Raw genomic sequence first — 17,994 nt, 5'->3', positions numbered from 1 at the left:
ACACCCAGCGGCTTCCCAATCCTCCATGTCCCTTTGGGGCAGGGGCGGCTCCGGACCCCATGGTGCCAGCCCCAGAGAAGGAGTGCCTGGCTGAAGCGGCAGAGCCCCCGAATGCCAAGGGCCTCCTCCTGGGCCTGCCGGGCCCCCTTCTCCAGCCAGCTCCACGCATGCCCCCCACCGAGGGGTGCCCACCACCGAGAGGTGCCCACCAGGGACTCACCTGAGACAGGTACACCACCAGCCCTGTTTTATTCGTAGACCTTTCCAGGAAAAGCTAACGGGGCAGTGCTGACAGGGGACCCAGTCCCACATCTTCAGGGCTCCTTACCACAGGCCTCTAAGAATAGGATCTCTTTTTTTCCCCAGGAAAAAAAATTTTTTTTTTTTTTTTTTTTTTTGCAAAAACACCTCCTCATAAACAACATGTAAACAGAAACAGCTGCTTCAAGGCTCCACAACGTCTCATTGTGTCTTCAAGGGCTTGTCCGTGGCGGCGGGCAGTGGGGAGGGCTGGCAGGGGCCATTTTCCTCCTCCTCCGGGGAGCCCTGGGGGTAGACCACGAAACACAGCTCCTGGCCCCAGCGTGTCATTGACTCTGAGGACAGACAGACAGGCCGACAGATGGACCCTGGGGTCTGACCCTGTGGGACAGGGGTCCTCAGGGAGCTGCTCCCTCTGCGCATGGGACCTGGACACTTGGGCCAAGCCACAGGGAGACACTTGGTGGCGGTTGGGCCCCTTGTGGCCACCGCAGCTGCCGGGAGACCCCGCTCTAGGGTGAGCCCCCAAGAGGGTTCCATCTCCAGGCCCCGCCCCGTCGGGGAGCTGCCTGGCTCACCTGTGAGTCTGTGCACACACTTTGGTTTGCTTCTCCAGAACACTCCCAGGAAGAAAATGGGCACCCCCGTGAGAATGATGATGACGCCCACCCCGCACACCATGGGCTCCGAGATGAAGCTGAAGACGAGCAGGAATGCCCAGAAGACCAAGTATGCGACGGGGACGAGGAGGTTCACCTGGGGGGCAGCGAGCGGCAGTGCCAATGGCATGGGACCCCTGGCTCTCCTGCCCCACCGCCCCGGGGGTCTGAGGCCCTTTCCCCCCTCTCCTGGGAGCTGAGGCCCGAGGGGCCCCCTTCTGCCAGCAGCCCAACGTGGCTGGCCAGTTGGCCACATTGTTGAGGGCTTGTCAATTTCAGCGGCTCTGCACTCCACACAGCGACTGTATGTGCGCTTGCCACTCGCGCTCGGCTGAAGGTGAATGATTATTGGGTGTTTCACGTTCCAGGCACTGAGCACTTCTCCAGCTCAAGGATTTATATGCAAACGGGAGGACTTTTCTTTTAGCTCGGTTTTGGGTCTTCTGTTTTCTGTGGGCTCGTGGAATCCTGTGTGACCGTAATGTCTGAGCCTTATTTTCCTGTCCGTGAAGTGGGAGTATTCACAGCACCCACCCCACGGGGCTGCCTTAAGGAATGGATATGCCAGTGGACACAGGGCCCTGGGCAGGGCCCAGCACACAGCAAAGGCTGGCCTCACCATCGCTGCCGTCGCCGCCCCGGGTGCCCAAACGGGTAAAGGGGTGGCCCTGACTGCTTCCGGCACGTGGGCTGGCTGGTCCCCTCCGGGCCTCACCTTGATGGGCCTGTGGAGCGCCGGCCACCTCCAGCGTAGCACCAGCAGGCCCAGGATGGTGACGCCGTAGCAGAGGTAGTTGATGAAGGACACATAGTTGATGAGCGTGTATGTGTCTCCCACAAGCATGATGACTGCTGTGGCCCCGCCCTGGAAGAGGACTGGGCTGAGGGCTGACTCCCACCTGCCTCCTGTCAGCGCAGCAGGGGCCCCGGGCCTGCCGACTGGGGCCAGGAGGTCAGCGAGCCCGGCCCTCCCGCCCCCACCAGGGCCAGGCCTCATCCCTGCCATTACCCACGCTGCTGCGTGGCCCTGGCTCCCCGCCTTGCGAGCCTGGGTCCCCCAACTTACGCAGACGAGGAGGGCAGGGATAGGGGTGCAGTGTCTGACGTGGATCATGGCCAGCAGGCTGGGCAGGTGTCCCTCTCGGGCTCCAGAGAAGCACAGTCTGGGGGGTGGGGACAGAGGTGGGTGGGAGCCATGAGCCCAGCCTGGGGCCTCGCTGCTGGCCAGATCCCGACCTCAGTCTAGACCTGATGGCCCTCTTGAGCTGTCACCTCCGACTCCCTGCTCTGGGCCCCAGCAGCCCCACTGGGCAGTTCTTCCCCCCATCTAGCCCGCCTCCCTCTTGCTTTCTGTTCCTCGCAATTGGGATCAGACATCTGCTTCCGGGGAGTTCATGGTCCCAGCTTCAGGTGGGCCCCACCGGGCAGGACTTCACTTCCTCTGGCCCCCAGCACTGCTCGTGTGCACCAGGGCAGCTGCCTTGCCTCACCTTGACCACCCTCTTCCCAGTCCAGTCACCTGGAGGAGGTGAACAGGTAGCCATTGATCCCTCCGAAAGTGGAAAGTGCCACGGAGACGGGCATGACCCAAGAAAAGTAGCCCAGCAGCTTCTCCCCGAAGGTCTGGGTGGGCACAGAAGAGAGGGGGTGCGTGAGGCAGGGTGGAGGCCGGGCAGGAGCCAGGACCAAGCGGGGCCCCACTCACCACGGCCACTGCGTTAGAGGCCAGCAGCTCCTGGGGGGACATGGCAGTGAAGTAGGCGACATTGGTGAAGGTGTACACGAAGGTCACCAGGGGGATGGAGATGAAGATGGCACGAGGCAGGTTCCTGGGGACAGTGGTGCAGTGTGTCAGCATCAGCCCTTGCGGCGCTGGGGGACGGGGCCTCAGGGTGGTGGGGAGTGGCAGGGGACCCAGCAATGGGAGCAGCTTTGAGCCTCCATCGCCTGGGTCTGCTGGGGGCCTTGGGGCAGCGAAGGGGGCAGCACTGCTGTCCGTCTCCCCTCTAATCCCCAGCCCAGCCTTGGCACAAGCTGGTGGGAGGAAGGGCAGATGGAGAAGGGGCCACTCATATCCTGGGGAGGGGGGGCGGATCTAATGTCTGGGACATTGCATACAGCCAAAATCAGACTTGAAAATCCTCAAAGCGCCCTTAGAGCTCAGTCCACAGACCAGGGTCCCCTGGGACTCCCATCAGCCCCAGCTCCAGCTGTAACTGTTCACTGTCAAGGTCCCAGCTGAGCATCAGAGGGAGCCATTGGCTTCATTTTTAGGGACCATGTTGTGTGCACATGTGTAATTTTTGGCCAAATGCAAATAGCTGGATCCATTTACAGCGAGACAATGATACTCAGTGTTTCTGAGGCCCAGCAAGGGGCCGTGACTCATCCACAGCCATACAGAACAGGGTCAGGCTGGAACACAAGCGTTCCGGCTGCCTTTCCAGAGCCGTTCCCGGTGGGTAGCAGTGCGGTCAGGCAGATGACCAGGCCAGCCAGAGGTGACAGCGGCTCTGTGTGGGGAGGCCGCCTCTCCCACCCCACGCCACACCCCTTCCCAGGGCCTGGCCGGAGCCCCGCTCACTTTCGAGGGTCCACCAGCTCCTCGGTGACATAGTTGAGGAAGTTCCAGCCGCTGAAGGCAAAGGAGCCCTGGAGGAAGGCCAGGGCCAGGTGACCCAGGGACGGCGTCATCCAGAAGTCGAAGGCGTTGCTGGGCCTCAGCTCCTCGAAGTGTCCTGGGGGTCCGGAGGTCAAGGGTCAGCGTCGTCTCCCTGGCCCTGTGCCCAGCGCCGCCCCCCACAGCCCGGCGCTACCTTGGAAGATCTGGACAAAGCCCACGCCAATGATGAGCGACAGGGCCAGCAGCTTCCCACCGGTGAACACATCCTGGATGCGCGTGGCCCAGCGCACGCTCGAGCTGTTCACCCACGTCAGGAGCACTGAGGAGGAGGGGCGGGTGGCTGGGTGGGCGGGCACCCGAGGCCAAGCCCCTCGAGGTGGGCCACAGCCAAGGCCAGCCCGGGCTGCAGGAGGGCGGTGTCCCCTGCAGCTCCTGGAGTGCCAGAAGCCCAACCCCTGAGGCCGACTTCACGGGGACTGACAGCTGGAGGGACCTCCCCCAAAAGTCCCCCCGCGGGGGCAGGGAGCAGGGTGGGCCCTGGGGACAGACGCGCAGCCCGGCCCACGGTGGACACTCACTAAGGCAGGCCATGGAGAGCGCACGGGAGGCGGCGGCCGGGGGGACGCAGCTGGGGGACACGGGCTGCAGCACGCAGTTGGAGAAGGTCATGGAGATGACGGCCAGGCTGGTGGGGTACATGATGAGGACGGCGCTCCAGAGCAGCAGGAAGCTGGAAGGAGTGAGGGCCCGGGTGGCTCGGGCCTCCCGGCACCCTCCCAGCCAAGGGGGCCTAGATATGTGGAGTGGGGCTGCACCCTGGGCCCCGGCACCCAGAGCTGCTGTGGGGGCCAGATACCAGCTTTGGTCCAGGGAGGCAGGGCCAACCTTGTTGAGGTCTCTGCTCTATTTATGAACTGTTTCAACAGAGACAGCGTTCAGCGCAAACAGCTACGGGCTGCCCTTGGGCAGGTGTGGAGAGAGACTCGGGAACCAAGCACTTTTCTAATGGCCACCTCGTCCCCGGTCACAGGCTGCTCCTGAGCTGGGGTGGGCTGTCCCGGGACCTCCAGTCACAGCTCCAGCTGTAGTTCTCAGCAGAGCCCTGTGGCTGCAGGTGGCTGACTCTGAGCTGTGATCCCCGAGGGACCGGACCTTGCAAAGACCCCTGGCTGGGGTGACAGGGATTTATAGCCCATCTGCCAGAATCTCACCTCTGCAGGGTGCCCACGTGGGAGTGAGGCCCGACCTGTTCCTGGGGGCTCCGTCTGCACCCAGGGGAGTGCCTGTCCGTGGGGGTGGTCCTAGTCCCCTGTCCGTCCCACCCTGAGGGTACGGATTGCCTCATCCGGGGACACCAAGCTCAGTGGCTTCCTCTTGGTCCTCACCTTTGCTCTGTAGCCCTGCTTCCTTACCTCTTGCTTTGCACCACCTCTCCCTCTTTGGCTTCTGGGACGTCCTAGCTCCATGACCCTCCTCCCATACTGGGTGCTCCCCGCTGCCCACCCTCGATGCTGGGTGCACTTGGGGTGGGTCTCGGGTCCTCCTCTCCCTTCCATCTTCTTGAGTTTTCTGCCACACAGCAAAATTCTTCTGCTTTCTCGGGTCCCAGGCCCCTTTGAGGACCCTCTCCCCAGAGGAGAACAGCAGGGCCCCATCCCCCACTGCCCTGTTAAAGGCCCCTGACCACATCCCTCAGAACCAAACTTTAAATACTTCAGCCTAGACCTTTCGTCTGCGCTCCAGATCCCCGACCCAAGGCCTGACTCAGCGTCTCCCCGGACATACCACCGACCCCACCTATGCGTTAGACCCCAACCTAAAATCTCCCTCTCCCCATCCCGGGAACCACCATCTATGGAGTCTCTCCAAGCCTCTCCTTCATGCCACACTGGCCACCACGTCCTCCCAATTTAGACTCCTAAGTGGTTCTGGAATCTTCCTGTACCTTTGTTCTGGCCCTCAGCATGGCTCAGCTGGATAGCTGCAATAGCTTTGATGGCCCTCCACCTACAGGCTGCCCCGTCCCCGACAAGCCCTGGCGTCTACGATGGATCTGACCTCACCTGTGGCCGTGGCAGACAGACCAAGCTCGCCCAGGCCACCACCCTCCGTATGTGCTACCCCTCCTGGTCGGCCAACAAAACCCCACCCTTCTCCAAGCCTTGGCACAAATGTGGTTTTTTCTGGGAGTCTTCTCTGGGTGGTGGGCACCCTGTTCTCTTGGCTGCTGGGCTGCAGCCTCTCACATATCTTCAAAGCAAGGATCCTCCTGGGCTTCCCTGGTGGCACAGTGGTAGAGAGTCTGCCTGCCGATGCAGGGTACACGGGTTCGTACCCCGGTCTGGGAAGATCCCACATGCCGCGGAGCGGCTAGGCCCGTGAGCCATGGCTGCTGAGCCTGCGCGTCCAGAGCCTGTGCTCCGCAACGGGAGAGGCCACAAGAGTGAGAGGCCCGCGTACAGCAAAAAAAAAAAAAAAGCAAGGATCCTCCTGGTCTTAATCACATTTGAAGGATCATTTCCCTTCTGCACTGTCAGCAACCTGAGGCCCGGGATGGATCTTTGTATCATTGCGTCCTGGCCCTCGGCACACAGTAGGTGCTCAGCTAACGTTCACGTGAATAAAGGAACATCGGGAGCTATTTAAAGGGAACGTCTTGCAGGGCGTTGATAGGACTATCATGCACCCCCCCCCACCCTGCATTTAGTTTACTAACATCAAGGTGTCCCTGACTGGATGTTGGCATGATCTAGAGAGGTTTCCATAGTAAGGTCCTCCCCACCCATAAGCACCTGGGTGGGGAGTGGGGCTTAGAGGAGCTCTATTTAAAAGGAAGCACAGAGAGGTCAAGGGGCCAGCTGGAGCAGGGTGGGCATTGGTCCCACCAACCCCGGCCTTAGAAGGCTGCCGACACCTCCCCTTCCCTCCACCTAGTCCCATGGCCTCCCTGCAATGTGAGGAGCAGAGGAGGACAATGGGGTCCTGGGCCCAGCTGGCCATCCGTTCTGGAGAGGCTGTCACCACCCCACAGCTGCCGGTGCCCCACACTCACCCAGCCAGGCCCCCGAAGATCTCGGTGACATAGGCGTAGTCCCCGCCAGACTTGGGGATGGCGAGTCCCAGCTCCGCGTAGCACAGGGAGCCCAAGGCAGTGATGCCCCCACCCAGGACCCAGACGAAGAGGGCCAGACCCACGGAGCCACAGTGCTCTAGGACCCCCTTGGGGGAGATGAAGATGCCCGAGCCGATGATGTTCCCTGTGGGGGAAGAGGTGGGGAGGCATCAGGTCTGGGCGCCCCCAGCAGGGCAGCCTCTCTGTGCAGCTCCAGATGCTGCAGTGAGGAGGGGAGCCTGGGCTGCTCCCTCAAGGAGGAGGGTGGGCCTGGAGGCATGTGGATGCCACGGGGCCCTCAAACCCTGCAAGTCCCACTCTGGCCACCTCAGCTCCCTCCCCAGCCCCTGGCATGGCGAGTGGCACTTTGTCCAGACAGGCTCCACTGCCAGAGATGGGTCCTGTTCTGAGTTCCTCTGCCCCCGACTAACAGCCATGAGGTGGGGCAAGCGCAAGCAGTGGCAGAGTGGCAGCCACTCCAGTGCATCCCCACAGGGCCCAGGCCCAGTCCCTCGCCCCTGGCCAAGGCCTCCAGTCTTGTCAGCCTCCAGCCACCTGGCTTCCTCCCAGCCTGGCCAGAGCTGGCCACCTAAAGCAAGACCTTGACCATGATACTCTCTTGCCACCTTCCTATTGGCCGAAATCCAAACTCATGGAGTGGCTTGGGGACTGGCACCTCCTCCATGAAGTCCTCCTTGACCACACCGGTAAGGCTCCTCCTCCCACTTCACAGCCCCAGACCCTGCTCCGTACTTTGTTTCTTTACCTTCCATCTCCTCTTTCCCTATTAGAGAGCCCTTTGCCCGCTGGGCTCCTCCCTGACCTAGGACCCATGCTGTGGACACAGACTCGGAAGAGACCTGGTTTCCTGGCATTGTTAAAATGTTTCAGGTCCTGGGCAAGGGTCAGTGGGGTGAGGGAGAGGAGCTGGTGCATTCTCAGGGCTGGGGGTTGCTTAGCAGCCATCACGGAAGGGATGGGGTGGATGATGGCAGGCTGGCAGGACTCAGTTGGCTCAGCCTGGGGTCTGGACACAGATGCCTCTCCCTTGGGAACAGCTCACTGGTTGCAAACAGGGGTCACCGCTCTAATCCTAGGACCACAGTGGGAAACTCTGGCTGGGGCTCAGGAGGCAGGGAACCTCTTGAGTCCCGTCTATACAATGGGACTGCCGTGAGGATTCAGCGAGGTACTGTATGGGAAGCCTCAGCTCATTCACAGCTGTATCCGGACGTCCTTTGCATCTTCGCGTGATTCTGTGTGTACCGTCTGTGGCCTCACCTTGGGCCTCCAGCACACAGTTGGTGCTCAATACACATCTGTTGAGCAAACTACAGGATGAGTGACTGGCCCGATGCCCAAAGTGGCACCAATGCCACTGAAGGACCGAACTCCTCCTCTGTGAAGTGGGGGGCAGCAGTCTCCACTCGACCCCCCCCCAGAAGGGGACTGTGGGCAGTAGCAGAGAGGTTGGCTAGCTTCCAAGACTTGGGTGCCAGGGGAATCTGCCAGGTCATGGGTCACAGAAAGCCTGGCCTGCCCATGGGCTGAGTCTGAGTTTTGGAAGGATGGGCACTGTGGGGCACTCGTGGGGTCTGGGAGCAGAGCAGTGGGAAACGCTCAGAGGGCCACGCTGTGGGCTGCAGAGCAGGTTCCCGGGATGAGTAAAACGCTGACCACCCACTTAGCCCTGAGGTCCCTGGCATTTAGGGCAAAGTGGGCAATGTTCTGCGTTACCCGGGTCTCACCATCTGTGCAAATGAATCAGGCCACATCACTGGTGATTTGGACTGGGGCCTGCCCAAGAGGAAATAATCCCAGAACCCACAGGCCACATGAAGAAAAAAGCAACACTGCTGGGACCCGGGGCTCAGCCCCTGCACGAGATTGGCCCCACCTGCCGGGGCCCGGGGTGGGAGCGCATGTCCGTCAGGGCAGACCCTGCCTGCTCCACCTGCCAGGCCCACAGGCGGGTCTGGACGAGGACACGGCTGGGGCGGCCCATCTGCATGCGTTCCCTGTCCACAGTCCTACCCCACCCCCACCCGGCCGGCACAGATTTCCAGTCTGCACGGCCACGACGCCCCACTTGGTTTTCTAGTCACGTCCCAGGAGCCCTAAATACATCCAGATAAGGAGGAAAGAATTCCTGTCTCCCAGCCCCAGAGGTAAGCTGTGCCCTCAGCTCGCTTCCAGGGAGAGAGGGGCCGCTTCCTTCATCTACCACGGGGCCCAGGGCCTGGGTGGGCTGTTAGGCTTCTAAAGAGCCTTGGCGTTTGCTCTATCCAGCAGTAGAGCCTCTGTTCTCAGGACCTGGTGGAGTGGGATTTGCCAAAAGCCAGGGAGGTTGGAAGCCAGTGGGGGCTGGGTGGCCTTGGAAGGAGCTGGGCGCATCCAGGGCCCTGAGCCACCCACCTCGTGGGGACGCCCACCACCCTACGCAACTCAGCCTGACGGGGCCTCACGAGTGTAGCCCTCGGGGAAGCCACACCTGGCGCCTCGTCCTCCGAGGCTGGGATTTGAAAGGGACACATCACTTGTCTGTGCCCAGCGGCTGAAGACTCGACGGATGGGCCGGGGTGAGGATCACTATTGTTTTAGACACATGGCTGCAGGCTACAATGCAGGACTTCTCCCCGGGTGGCTCAAAGGAACACACGTGCCAGCAGGTGGCTCTGAGCTCTCCGGGGGCCTCTTCCTCTGGGCCTGGACAGCCTCCAGCATCTGCCTCAGGTTTGTGCTGGAAGGTGGCAGAAAACCCCATCGAGGTCCACTGGCTGCTCTTGGCACTGTGTGGGCTGGACGGGGCTCCTCTGCAAGGAGCAAGATGGGCAGCAGGCTTGGGTGAGGGACAGCGGGCAGGGAGGAGGAGGGATGTTGCTGAGGACAGGGGTGGGCGTCTCCAGCACTGAATGATGTCAGGAGCTGTGGAGAAGGGACCACGGAGCTGTAAGGCAGTGCTGCAGGCGAGCCTGCCCGTGCCTCCTGGTGGTGGGTCCAGGCCTCCCTTCTCAGCCCTCATGTTCAGGGCCAGAAGAATCAGCTCTGCCCGACTGGGTGAACTGCAGTGGACAAGCCCAACCCTTGGGGCATCCTGCTCTGGAGGAAGAGGAGGGGGGGCGGGAACCACAAACTGTGGGATGGGCCGGGAGATACTGCTGAGCACCCGGTCAGGTGTCTGATTGACGGCAGGCTGGAGAAATGTGGGTTCCGAGACCTCCCTGTTCCCATCCACCCAGTGGGACGGCTGCTCTGTGGTCCTTGCAGGTCCTTGGCAGGGCCAGAGCTCCAAGGAAGGTGGGCGAGGATGTGAGTCCCTCAACTAGGGGGCCCCCCTCCAGTCTCCTCCCGCCCCTCTTCCCTCAGGCCAAGCTGGGTGGTTTTTATCACATTAAGATGTGTGGCCCGATGGGGCTTACCCGGCTCCGTGAAGGAACGAAGAAAGAGCCATTGTTCCCCCGGCTGCAGCCGTGAGCGCTGACCTATTTCTGGGAGGCATGAGCCGACCACGGAGGTCACAGGGGTGGACTGCGGAGGTCGTGTGGGTGGAAGGGGCCAGCTGCCCACCGTGTGTGTGTGGGGAACGTGCAGAGTTGGATCTGGGGGAGGGGTCAGGGACGTCCTGTCAGGCTGCTGGCACCACCCCTCATCCCTAGAACACTTTCAGGAGTCTGTTGTGTGACCTCAGGCCCGTGCTGCTCCCTGGGCCTCAGTTTCCCCTTGTGCCAGGAAGGACCACTGAGCTAGGGGGCAGCAGAGGGCTGGTGCAGCACTGACTTTGGCTGAGGCACTGCTGGGCAGGAGGGACGTGTCCTGCACATCTGCACGGGGTCCGAGGAAACACAGTTTCTGCTTGGAGCCCTCTGTCCCGCATTGCGGCAGGTCTCTCCGCAGCTCAATGGCTTCCCAGAAGCAACGCCACCCCCAGGAAGCCCTCCCTGATCTCCCATCTTGATTCCTATAACCTGGCCCCTGCTCCTCTCCCATGGTACCTGGAGTATGGCCAGGAAGTGACTCCTTTATTTGCCATCCTGGGTGGACCCTGCATTCCCAGAGGGTGGGGTCTGTGCCCTGGCCTGCTGAGATGAGAAGCCCAAGCCCCCTAGAAGGACAGGGAACCCCCGGGGCCTAGGTCCCCTTACACGTACCTGGCCTATTGCCTGCCTCTTCAGCGAGCAGGGCCATGGCGGGGCCTCCTCCTGCCACGCTGGCCTGCTGGCCTGGGAGAGAGTAGCTCAGGGCTCCTGGGTCTGATCAGGGGCTGGCCACAGGCCAGGCCTCCTCCTCTTGCCCTGGGCAATGAGTCCCAGCACCTCCCTGTTAGGATGTGACCCATGAGGGCTCTGGGGAAGAGCTCCAAATCCCCGTTGGTAAGTCCCAAGGCCCCTGAGGCCATGGGCAGGGCCAATTATTAGTTAAGAACCCCTACATCTGGGTTTGAATCCCAGATCCCTCATGATGGGAGGCTGTGGACAAGGTACTTCACTCTCTGAACCTTCTTATCTGTAAGATGGGGAGATGAGGCAGTGATGTGGGTCTGTTCCCACATTGCCTGCTACATCAGAGGCCCCAGGAAGTGCTTATGGGTCTCACTATTGTCATCTACCTTGGAAACACCCCAGGCCACCGAAGCTGGCCCTTGGATCTGAGCACTTTGGGACCTCAACACCCTGGGGTCAGCGGCCAGAGCCCTGCTTTGGGGGCCCTGCTATTGCTCTGGGCGAAGCCTGTGACTCCCAGCACAGTGTCCTTACGGTGAGCATGTCAGGCACCCCTCTAGGGGGATAGCAGTGCCCGCTGAGGTGTTGGCAGAACTCCAGGGAGGTGAGTGGGGACGTTTCCAGGACATGCCTGGTATTGCCAATTGGTCAGCGTGCGCCTCCGGCCTAACCCACTTTCCGTTTGAGAGAGGGGTGAGCAGGAGAGTGGAACTCTCTCCCCTGGACCTGCTCATCTCACAGTCTTCCCAGGTCAATTAATGGCAAACCATGCCCCCAGCTGTGCAGGCCCCAACCTGCTGTCACCCAGACTCCACTCTGCTATACCTTGTGTCCAGTTCAACACATTTGGCTCAATCTCCCAAACACACCTAGGACTGAACCTCCTCTCAGCACCTCCACTGCTGCCACGCTGCTCTGAACCACCATCATCTCTTACCCAGGTGACTCAAGTACCCTCTCGACTGGGCTTCCAGCTTCTGCCTCTTCTGCCCACAGCCTCTTCTCCACAGTAAGCCCCAGGCCATGCCATGCCGTGCCACCCCATCCCATCCCACCCCACACCATCCCATCCCATCTCATCCCGCCCCATGCCATCCCATCGCAACACATCCCATCCCATCCCATCCCCTGCCATACCATCCCATCCTACCCCATGCCATCCCTCTTCTGCCCAAAGCCCTCCCAGGCTCCCACCTGACAAAGAGAAGAAGGCGAAGTCTTTACTGCGGCTGCAAGGCCTACACAGACTGCACCCCATCTCACTCCTGACTCATCTCCTACCTACAATCCTCCCTCCTTCATTTTCTCACCTTAGTGCTTATCATTACCCTGGCAGCTAAATATTCAGCTTGCTTATCTGTTTGCTCTTTGGCTCCCATGCTGGAATGTCAGCTCCAGGAGGACAGGGATTTTGTCTGTCTTGTTCCCTCTTATGTCTCCAGCACCTAGAACAGTGCCCAGCACTATCCAGTACCTACCTGTTGAATAGATGAATGAGCGTGACCAGAGCTAGCAGGCCCCATCCTTGTAGCCAGAGCTGCTTCAGCCCCCAACGGTGTCTTAGAGCACACCAAGGGCATCTGACCCTGGGCTGGTTGCAGCCTCAGGTCCCCAGTTTCCTCATCTGTAAATTGGGGCTATGGTGAGGTACAGACAGCGTCCTGTGTGGTTTTATGTCCCCTCAGGGTCCCGGGGAGGATGGGTTGGGGTTCTGGAGAGGGCTATCCTCTGAGCAGCCCAGCACCTCCAGCCCCAGAGACAACGGAGGGACCTGGCCATGGCTGGATGAGTAGAGACTGGCTCCTAAGGAGACAGGGTTCATGAAGGAGGTCCCTGAGTTCTAGAACATACTTGAACCTGATCCACAAACATGGGCTGGATATTTGAGTCAAAGGGAGAGAGCGAAGGACAGGACAGTCTGGTCAGTAGACCTGGCTGATTCCCACTCTGCTGAACCTGGGCACGACCCTTCCTTGGGTGTGGATGGGGAGGGAGCTGGTTGTGGTCCCTGAGTCAGGACAAGAGACCCTGTACATACAGCCCTGGGTGGGGGTGGGGGAGTCAGAGGCTATTTCTCTGTCCACCTGTTTGTTCATCTACCCATAGTAGAGTGGCAAGCTCACTAAATCCCGGTTGGATGAGCTCCCAGCTCAGTCCTCAACCTTCCCCCATCATGGGCTCTGCATCTGGCCCCAATTTTGCCCTGCACCAGAGCAGTGTGAAGAAAGGCACTGGACTGGGAGAAGAGTCCAATTCTGGTTCCAAATTCCGAGTCCACCACTTGCAGCATTGTCATTTAACTTCCAACCTCAGTTTCTACATCTGTAAAATGGGTATAAAAATTCCCATCTTGCAAGGCAGGCAATCAAATGAGATAAAGGGAGAACATGTTTTCATAATGTGGTAAGGTGTGTTTTTCTGAATAGGCATTGGATGTGGTGATGTCTTGCGCAGTGTCTGCCCCAGAAGGCTCTTTTTCCTCCAGGCTGGCCCGTTCCCCTCCAGTTGTGCTTGCTGTAGCCAGCAGGTGCTGTCCTAAACACATTTTAGGTGGAGTCTTGTTCTAGCTCAAAGCCCTTTTATGTCATTCCATTCCTACTCCTCAGCCTGGGGCAGGGGTTACAAAGGGAGAGAATTATCTGATCTTCTGGGAGGGTCTATTTGGAAGTTTTGGAGATAATAAGCTGCTATCAAACAAGAAAGATTATGGATGAAGCTATAAAGTTTTCAAGACTTTTAAGGCTAAACTATGACACTTGGCAGACATTTTTTACTTTGACCAGGCTCCCCAGGGCAGGAAAGTGGGGAAAGATGTGGGAGTCCGGGCTACCGGAACAGTGAAAGGGGAGGAAGTAGGGGCCTTCAGGGCATCAGGCTGGGGAGGGCAGTGCAGTGATTCAGCCGACCCCTGCCTCCTCCGTCATCTGTCACCTTCTGGACCAGGTCCATTCTCCCCTTGTCTGTCTCCTGCCCAGTCCAGCCTCCTGCCTGCTGAAACCCCTCAAAGCTCCCCAGGCAGGCTTGTAGGACCACCCCTGAGTGTCCTGGGCTGGAGTCAGGTCATCTGGGTTCTGTTCCTGAGTCCGCCACTCTTGGCTAAGTCACTCCTAACCCCAGCTCAGTCTTCAAGGCCTGAAGCCAAGGGGGCAGTGGACCTGGAACAGTAAAAATGGTATGAAAAGTGGGGGAGCTGTAAGGGCAGAGCTGTGCTGCACAGAAAAAGTCTTGCAGAATTAGCCTCATCCACTCCCACCATCACCACCAGGGCCCTCTTTTGAGGAGAGAGGAGCCAGCAGCCTCTGCCTGACCTGAGGGGGATGGGAGGCAGGGAGGAGAAAGAGTAGGAATACAGCTCGAGGGTGCTGGGTTTAGCTGAGGCAGCCCAGCAAGTACCACGTCTCTCCCTGCACCTGTCGGGCACTGCAGCTGGCTCCAGACACAGTCAGCCTCTTGACCCCAAGGCCCACCCATGATGTATGGGCTTCCTCTTCCTGAAGGCACAGCTCTTGGAGAGGGTGTGGGCTAGGGCAAAGCTCTAACCAGTACCCTGGCCAAATCCCTGGAACCAGCCCTTCCTCTCAGCAGTCAAGCAGGGGCACTCTTGTCCAAGAAGGTCTCTGGACCAGATCGGGACCAGCTCCTAGAAGACACCTTTCCAGGTGCAAGTGGGTGAGACAGAGAGGTACCTGCACAGGGGCTGTGTGCTGGGGCAATTCTCAGTGCGAGTGCAGGGGGTGGCCAAGATCTAGACCCCAACCTTGGCCCAGGAGCTCCCAGTGTGGGGGCAGAGGAGGAGGAGGCGAAGACACCAGTCTGCCCTCCTGAGCCCCCAACTTTTTCCATCTCCAAGGGTCTGAGGATGGGTGGGCAGTGAATGCACAAGCAGCACCCACTGGCTGGGGAGGGGAAGACTGGGCAGTTGGTAAAGTGAGAGTGGTCAAGACCCTTGCCATTCATCCTTCCAGGCTGTGTCTCCTGGGAGACAGGAGCCGGAACAGACTCCTCCCACCACGGTCTCTGAGGCACCTGGTGTGGATACAGGCACAGGTCTGGGTTAGCCAGTTCCTGAGGCATCAGTGTTCTTGACTGGGGACAGAAGGAGGAAAACCCCACCACTGCTCTCACTGTGCCCTGAGCCCTCTGCCTACCCAGAAGTCCCCAAGTGGGGGAAGGATGCACAGACTCATTCTCAGGTGGGGAAGCCGGGCTAGAGAGTGAGAGGACGCAGATGGGATCCCAGCCCAGGAAGCAGCTGGCCTTTCGCAGGCTGGGTCTGCCCACCCAAACTGGGCCTCCCCCAGTCACTGGCTGCTCCTCCGCCTCTGCCAGGGTCCTGCTGCAGAATTCTGCACTAATTATATACTCTGAACCGATTTCCCCTCTGGGCTGGCTCTACCTGTCCAGGCTACCCACAGTCCCTCCTGCTTGAGAAGAATAAATCATTCACACGGCACGGCACCTAGACCCTGCACACAGTAGGAACTCAGTTTAAGCCACAAGACCCAGAACTTGGGGCCTTAGCGGGGGTCAGCTTACCGAGTTCCCACACTTGCAAGACCCCCGCACTCAAGGCAGGACCACAGCCATCTCCATGCTACAGACGAGAAGACTGAGGGTAACTGCCTTGCGGAAGTCCATGGCAAAGTAAAGGCGGGAGGAGGATTCCCGCGGTGGATGGGACCTGCACCTCCTTCAAGTGCAAAAATTCGGGGCACTTGGGGAGGTGGAAGCAAGAAGCCCTGTGGCTGCTGTGTGAGGGGAGACACCGCAGGTGCCCCGGGCGGGCATCCCCTCATCCACGTTCCACCGTCTCAGACCGGTAGGCGCGCCCGGAGAGGGGTGCTCCTTGTTCCGAGCCGCTGCGCGCCTTAGGCCCGCCCGCCCCGGGCATCCGCCCGCCCCGCGCCCGCTCACCGATGATGATGGTGCAGGCGCTCACCAGCCCGATCTCCTTCTTGAGCGCCACCCGCTCCGAGGCGCCGGGCCCGGGGCCCGGGCCAGGGGAAGGCGAGGGAGCAGGGCCCGGGTTCCCGCGCCCGCTCGGCTGCTGCGTGTGGCCGGCCATGTCGCTGTCCCGCCGCGTCCCAGCTCCCTGCGCTGCCCCGTCTGTCCGACCAGCCGCCAGGCAGCCCGTCCGTCCGGCTGTCGGTGCGCACCGCTCTCGCAGGCCGGACAGCGCCCACAGGCGGGCGCATGCGCTGGCGCGGGGCCCTGGCCCTGAGCCCCGGCCCGCGGGGCCCAGGGAGGGGCGGAAGGAGGACCGGCCAGCAGCCCCCTCCCCCACCTTCCTTAAAGGGAACTCCCCGCCGTGGCCCCCACCCTCCCAACGCGGGCCTGGAAGGAAGGAGAGGACTTGGGGCAGACCTAGAAAGAACTTCCTGGACCCAAGAAGGCCTAGGAGGAAGGCCTGGGGTGGGGGCGGGGGAGCAGGGCTCAAAGACAGGACTCTCCCTGCCCTCAAGGAGACTGAAGAAGCTGGCAAAAATAACAGCCGTCTGTGTATTGAGACCTGCTGTGCGCCAGAGCGGCCATACTCCTTAAATCCTGGCACGGACCCCTAGAGTGTGTGTACGGGGAGAGGGGTGGAGATTGGGCTCACTCTACAGGTGAAAGCTGAGGCCCCGGGATAGTAAGGAAGGTCACAGAGCAAGTGCAAACCCTTTCTGATGCCTCCTTGGCTTCCAGACGCTGATTGGGGTGTGTGAGGTATAGCTCTCGGAGGGGTGGGGGCTTTGTCCAGGATCCGCTGGGGTCACGAGACCCTAAGCCCCCATCATCAAAAGTCTGGGGAGACAGGGTTCGGGTGAAGACTCTGGAGCCCCTAACCGTCATCCAGAGGGGACCCAGTGCCTGTGGGGGTCCTGGAAGGGGTTCTCTTCTAAATCTTACCTTCCCTCGCCCTCCGCCGCCCAGCCCGGCTCTGGACTGGGTCCGGCAGGTTCTGCCCGCAGACGCCTGGCCAGAGTCGGGGCTCAGTGGACTACAACTCGGGTCTTTGGCGAAGGCCCCTCGTCTCTTGAGTCTCTTCAGTTCAAAGAAACGAGGCCACCTCAACTGCCCGGGAGACACGGAGAAGGGGCTGTGGCCCCTGGGGTCGCAGGAGGAGGTAGGGCTTGCAGGGTCCGAGGGAGGCTGCCTCCTCCTCCCGGAAGCAGTCCGGACTGTGCAGCCGGGCCGGCGGGACAGACGCAAGGGGGGCCGCGTCGGGGGCCACCGGGGCGGCGGGGCGGGGCGAGCCTGGCACTGTGCGGCCGGCGGCGGAACAGCCTTTGTCCCTTCCTGGCGGCCGCCGCGCCGCGCCGTCCCCTGCATGTGGATGAGGCCGCGCCGGGCGCCCCGTCCTTCCCCCGCCTGCGGCCTCGGGGCTTGCGGGGTGGGGGTGGGGGTCGCCCTGGTCCGACGGGCGGACCGGGGGTTGGGGCGGCGTCCGGGGTCGGGTCCCGGGCTGTGGGAGGAGCATGGGGGGCAGGCGTGGCGGTTCAGGGGGGTTGCGGGCGAGGAGGACCTTCGAAGTCGGGGCCGGGGACCTGGGAGTAGGGGCGGGAAGACCCTGGGGGGACGTGGAGAGGGAGGCCGCCCGGCGAAGCTTCAGCCCTTGCGCTCCCGTCGGAGTGCGGCATTCTTGGCGCCCTCCGCCTCCCGCCCCAGAGACGCGTTCAGGCCGACTCTCTTAAAGGAGACTGGCGCAGGCGTGGGGCGGGGGAGGCGCACGAGCTGTGCAGACTCTTAATTGTCTTGGGGGTGGGGTGGGGGTGGGGGGTCTGACCCGTTCACTCTCCGCACGCACTTGCCCTTGCAACGCTAGGGTCTGTTGGGAGAGGGTCCTGCGGGGGCTGGTGCCCCCGGGGGTTGGTGGTTTTCGAAGGGGAGCCTCTCATGGCACCTGAAATGTGTAGTCAGTGTTTGAGGAGAAGCGGTGACTCTAGGGCACTGCACAGGATGGAATTTGCATGTTGTTTTCCAGGCCCACAGTTCAGGAGGTGATTTTAGTGGCATAAACTAGAACCTGCAAACCCTGATGGGAACAAAGAGTTGGCAAGATTGTTTTACCGTCCGAAAGACAAGCAGTAGAAGTCACCACGTAAACAGGAAGAAAAAAAAAAGGAAAACCATAGGATC

General features: G+C 60.8%; 1 protein-coding gene across 1 annotated transcript; it reads right to left on the bottom strand.

Moving 5' to 3' along the window:
• Nucleotides 1-401: 401 nt before the first annotated feature.
• SLC7A10 (solute carrier family 7 member 10) lies at nucleotides 402-16,136 on the bottom strand. The gene is made up of 11 exons (XM_022585821.2): nucleotides 15,790-16,136; nucleotides 6,596-6,800; nucleotides 4,122-4,273; nucleotides 3,737-3,862; nucleotides 3,505-3,658; nucleotides 2,626-2,749; nucleotides 2,440-2,543; nucleotides 1,987-2,083; nucleotides 1,636-1,785; nucleotides 840-1,017; nucleotides 402-596 (listed from the first exon to the last, which is right to left on the bottom strand). The coding sequence occupies exons 1-11, from the start codon at nucleotides 15,938-15,940 to the stop codon at nucleotides 463-465; spliced, it is 1,575 nt and encodes a 524-aa protein (XP_022441529.1). The 5' UTR covers nucleotides 15,941-16,136; the 3' UTR covers nucleotides 402-462.
• Between the last annotated feature and the right edge of the window lie 1,858 nt (nucleotides 16,137-17,994).

The sequence above is a fragment of the Delphinapterus leucas genome, chromosome 20 (assembly GCF_059928025.1).
Source record: "Delphinapterus leucas isolate spDelLeu-1000000601 "Yukka" chromosome 20, BTC_Dleu_Yukka2, whole genome shotgun sequence".
NCBI classification, from domain to species: domain Eukaryota; kingdom Metazoa; phylum Chordata; class Mammalia; order Artiodactyla; family Monodontidae; genus Delphinapterus; species Delphinapterus leucas.
This window is presented reverse-complemented; position numbering and strand designations above follow the sequence as displayed.

Bases quoted from the DNA above. Each gene is read 5' to 3' on its own strand.
- SLC7A10 (XM_022585821.2), bottom strand. From the start codon at position 15,940: ATGGCCGGCCACACGCAGCAGCCGAGCGGGCGCGGGAACCCGGGCCCT. The intron at 1,786-1,986 runs GTAAGTTGGGGG...GTCCTCTTCCAG, and splicing joins TCCCTGCCCTCCTCGTCTGC to GGCGGGGCCACAGCAGTCAT. The intron at 1,018-1,635 runs GTGAGGCCCGGA...GCTGCCCCCCAG, and splicing joins CGCTCCACAGGCCCATCAAG to GTGAACCTCCTCGTCCCCGT.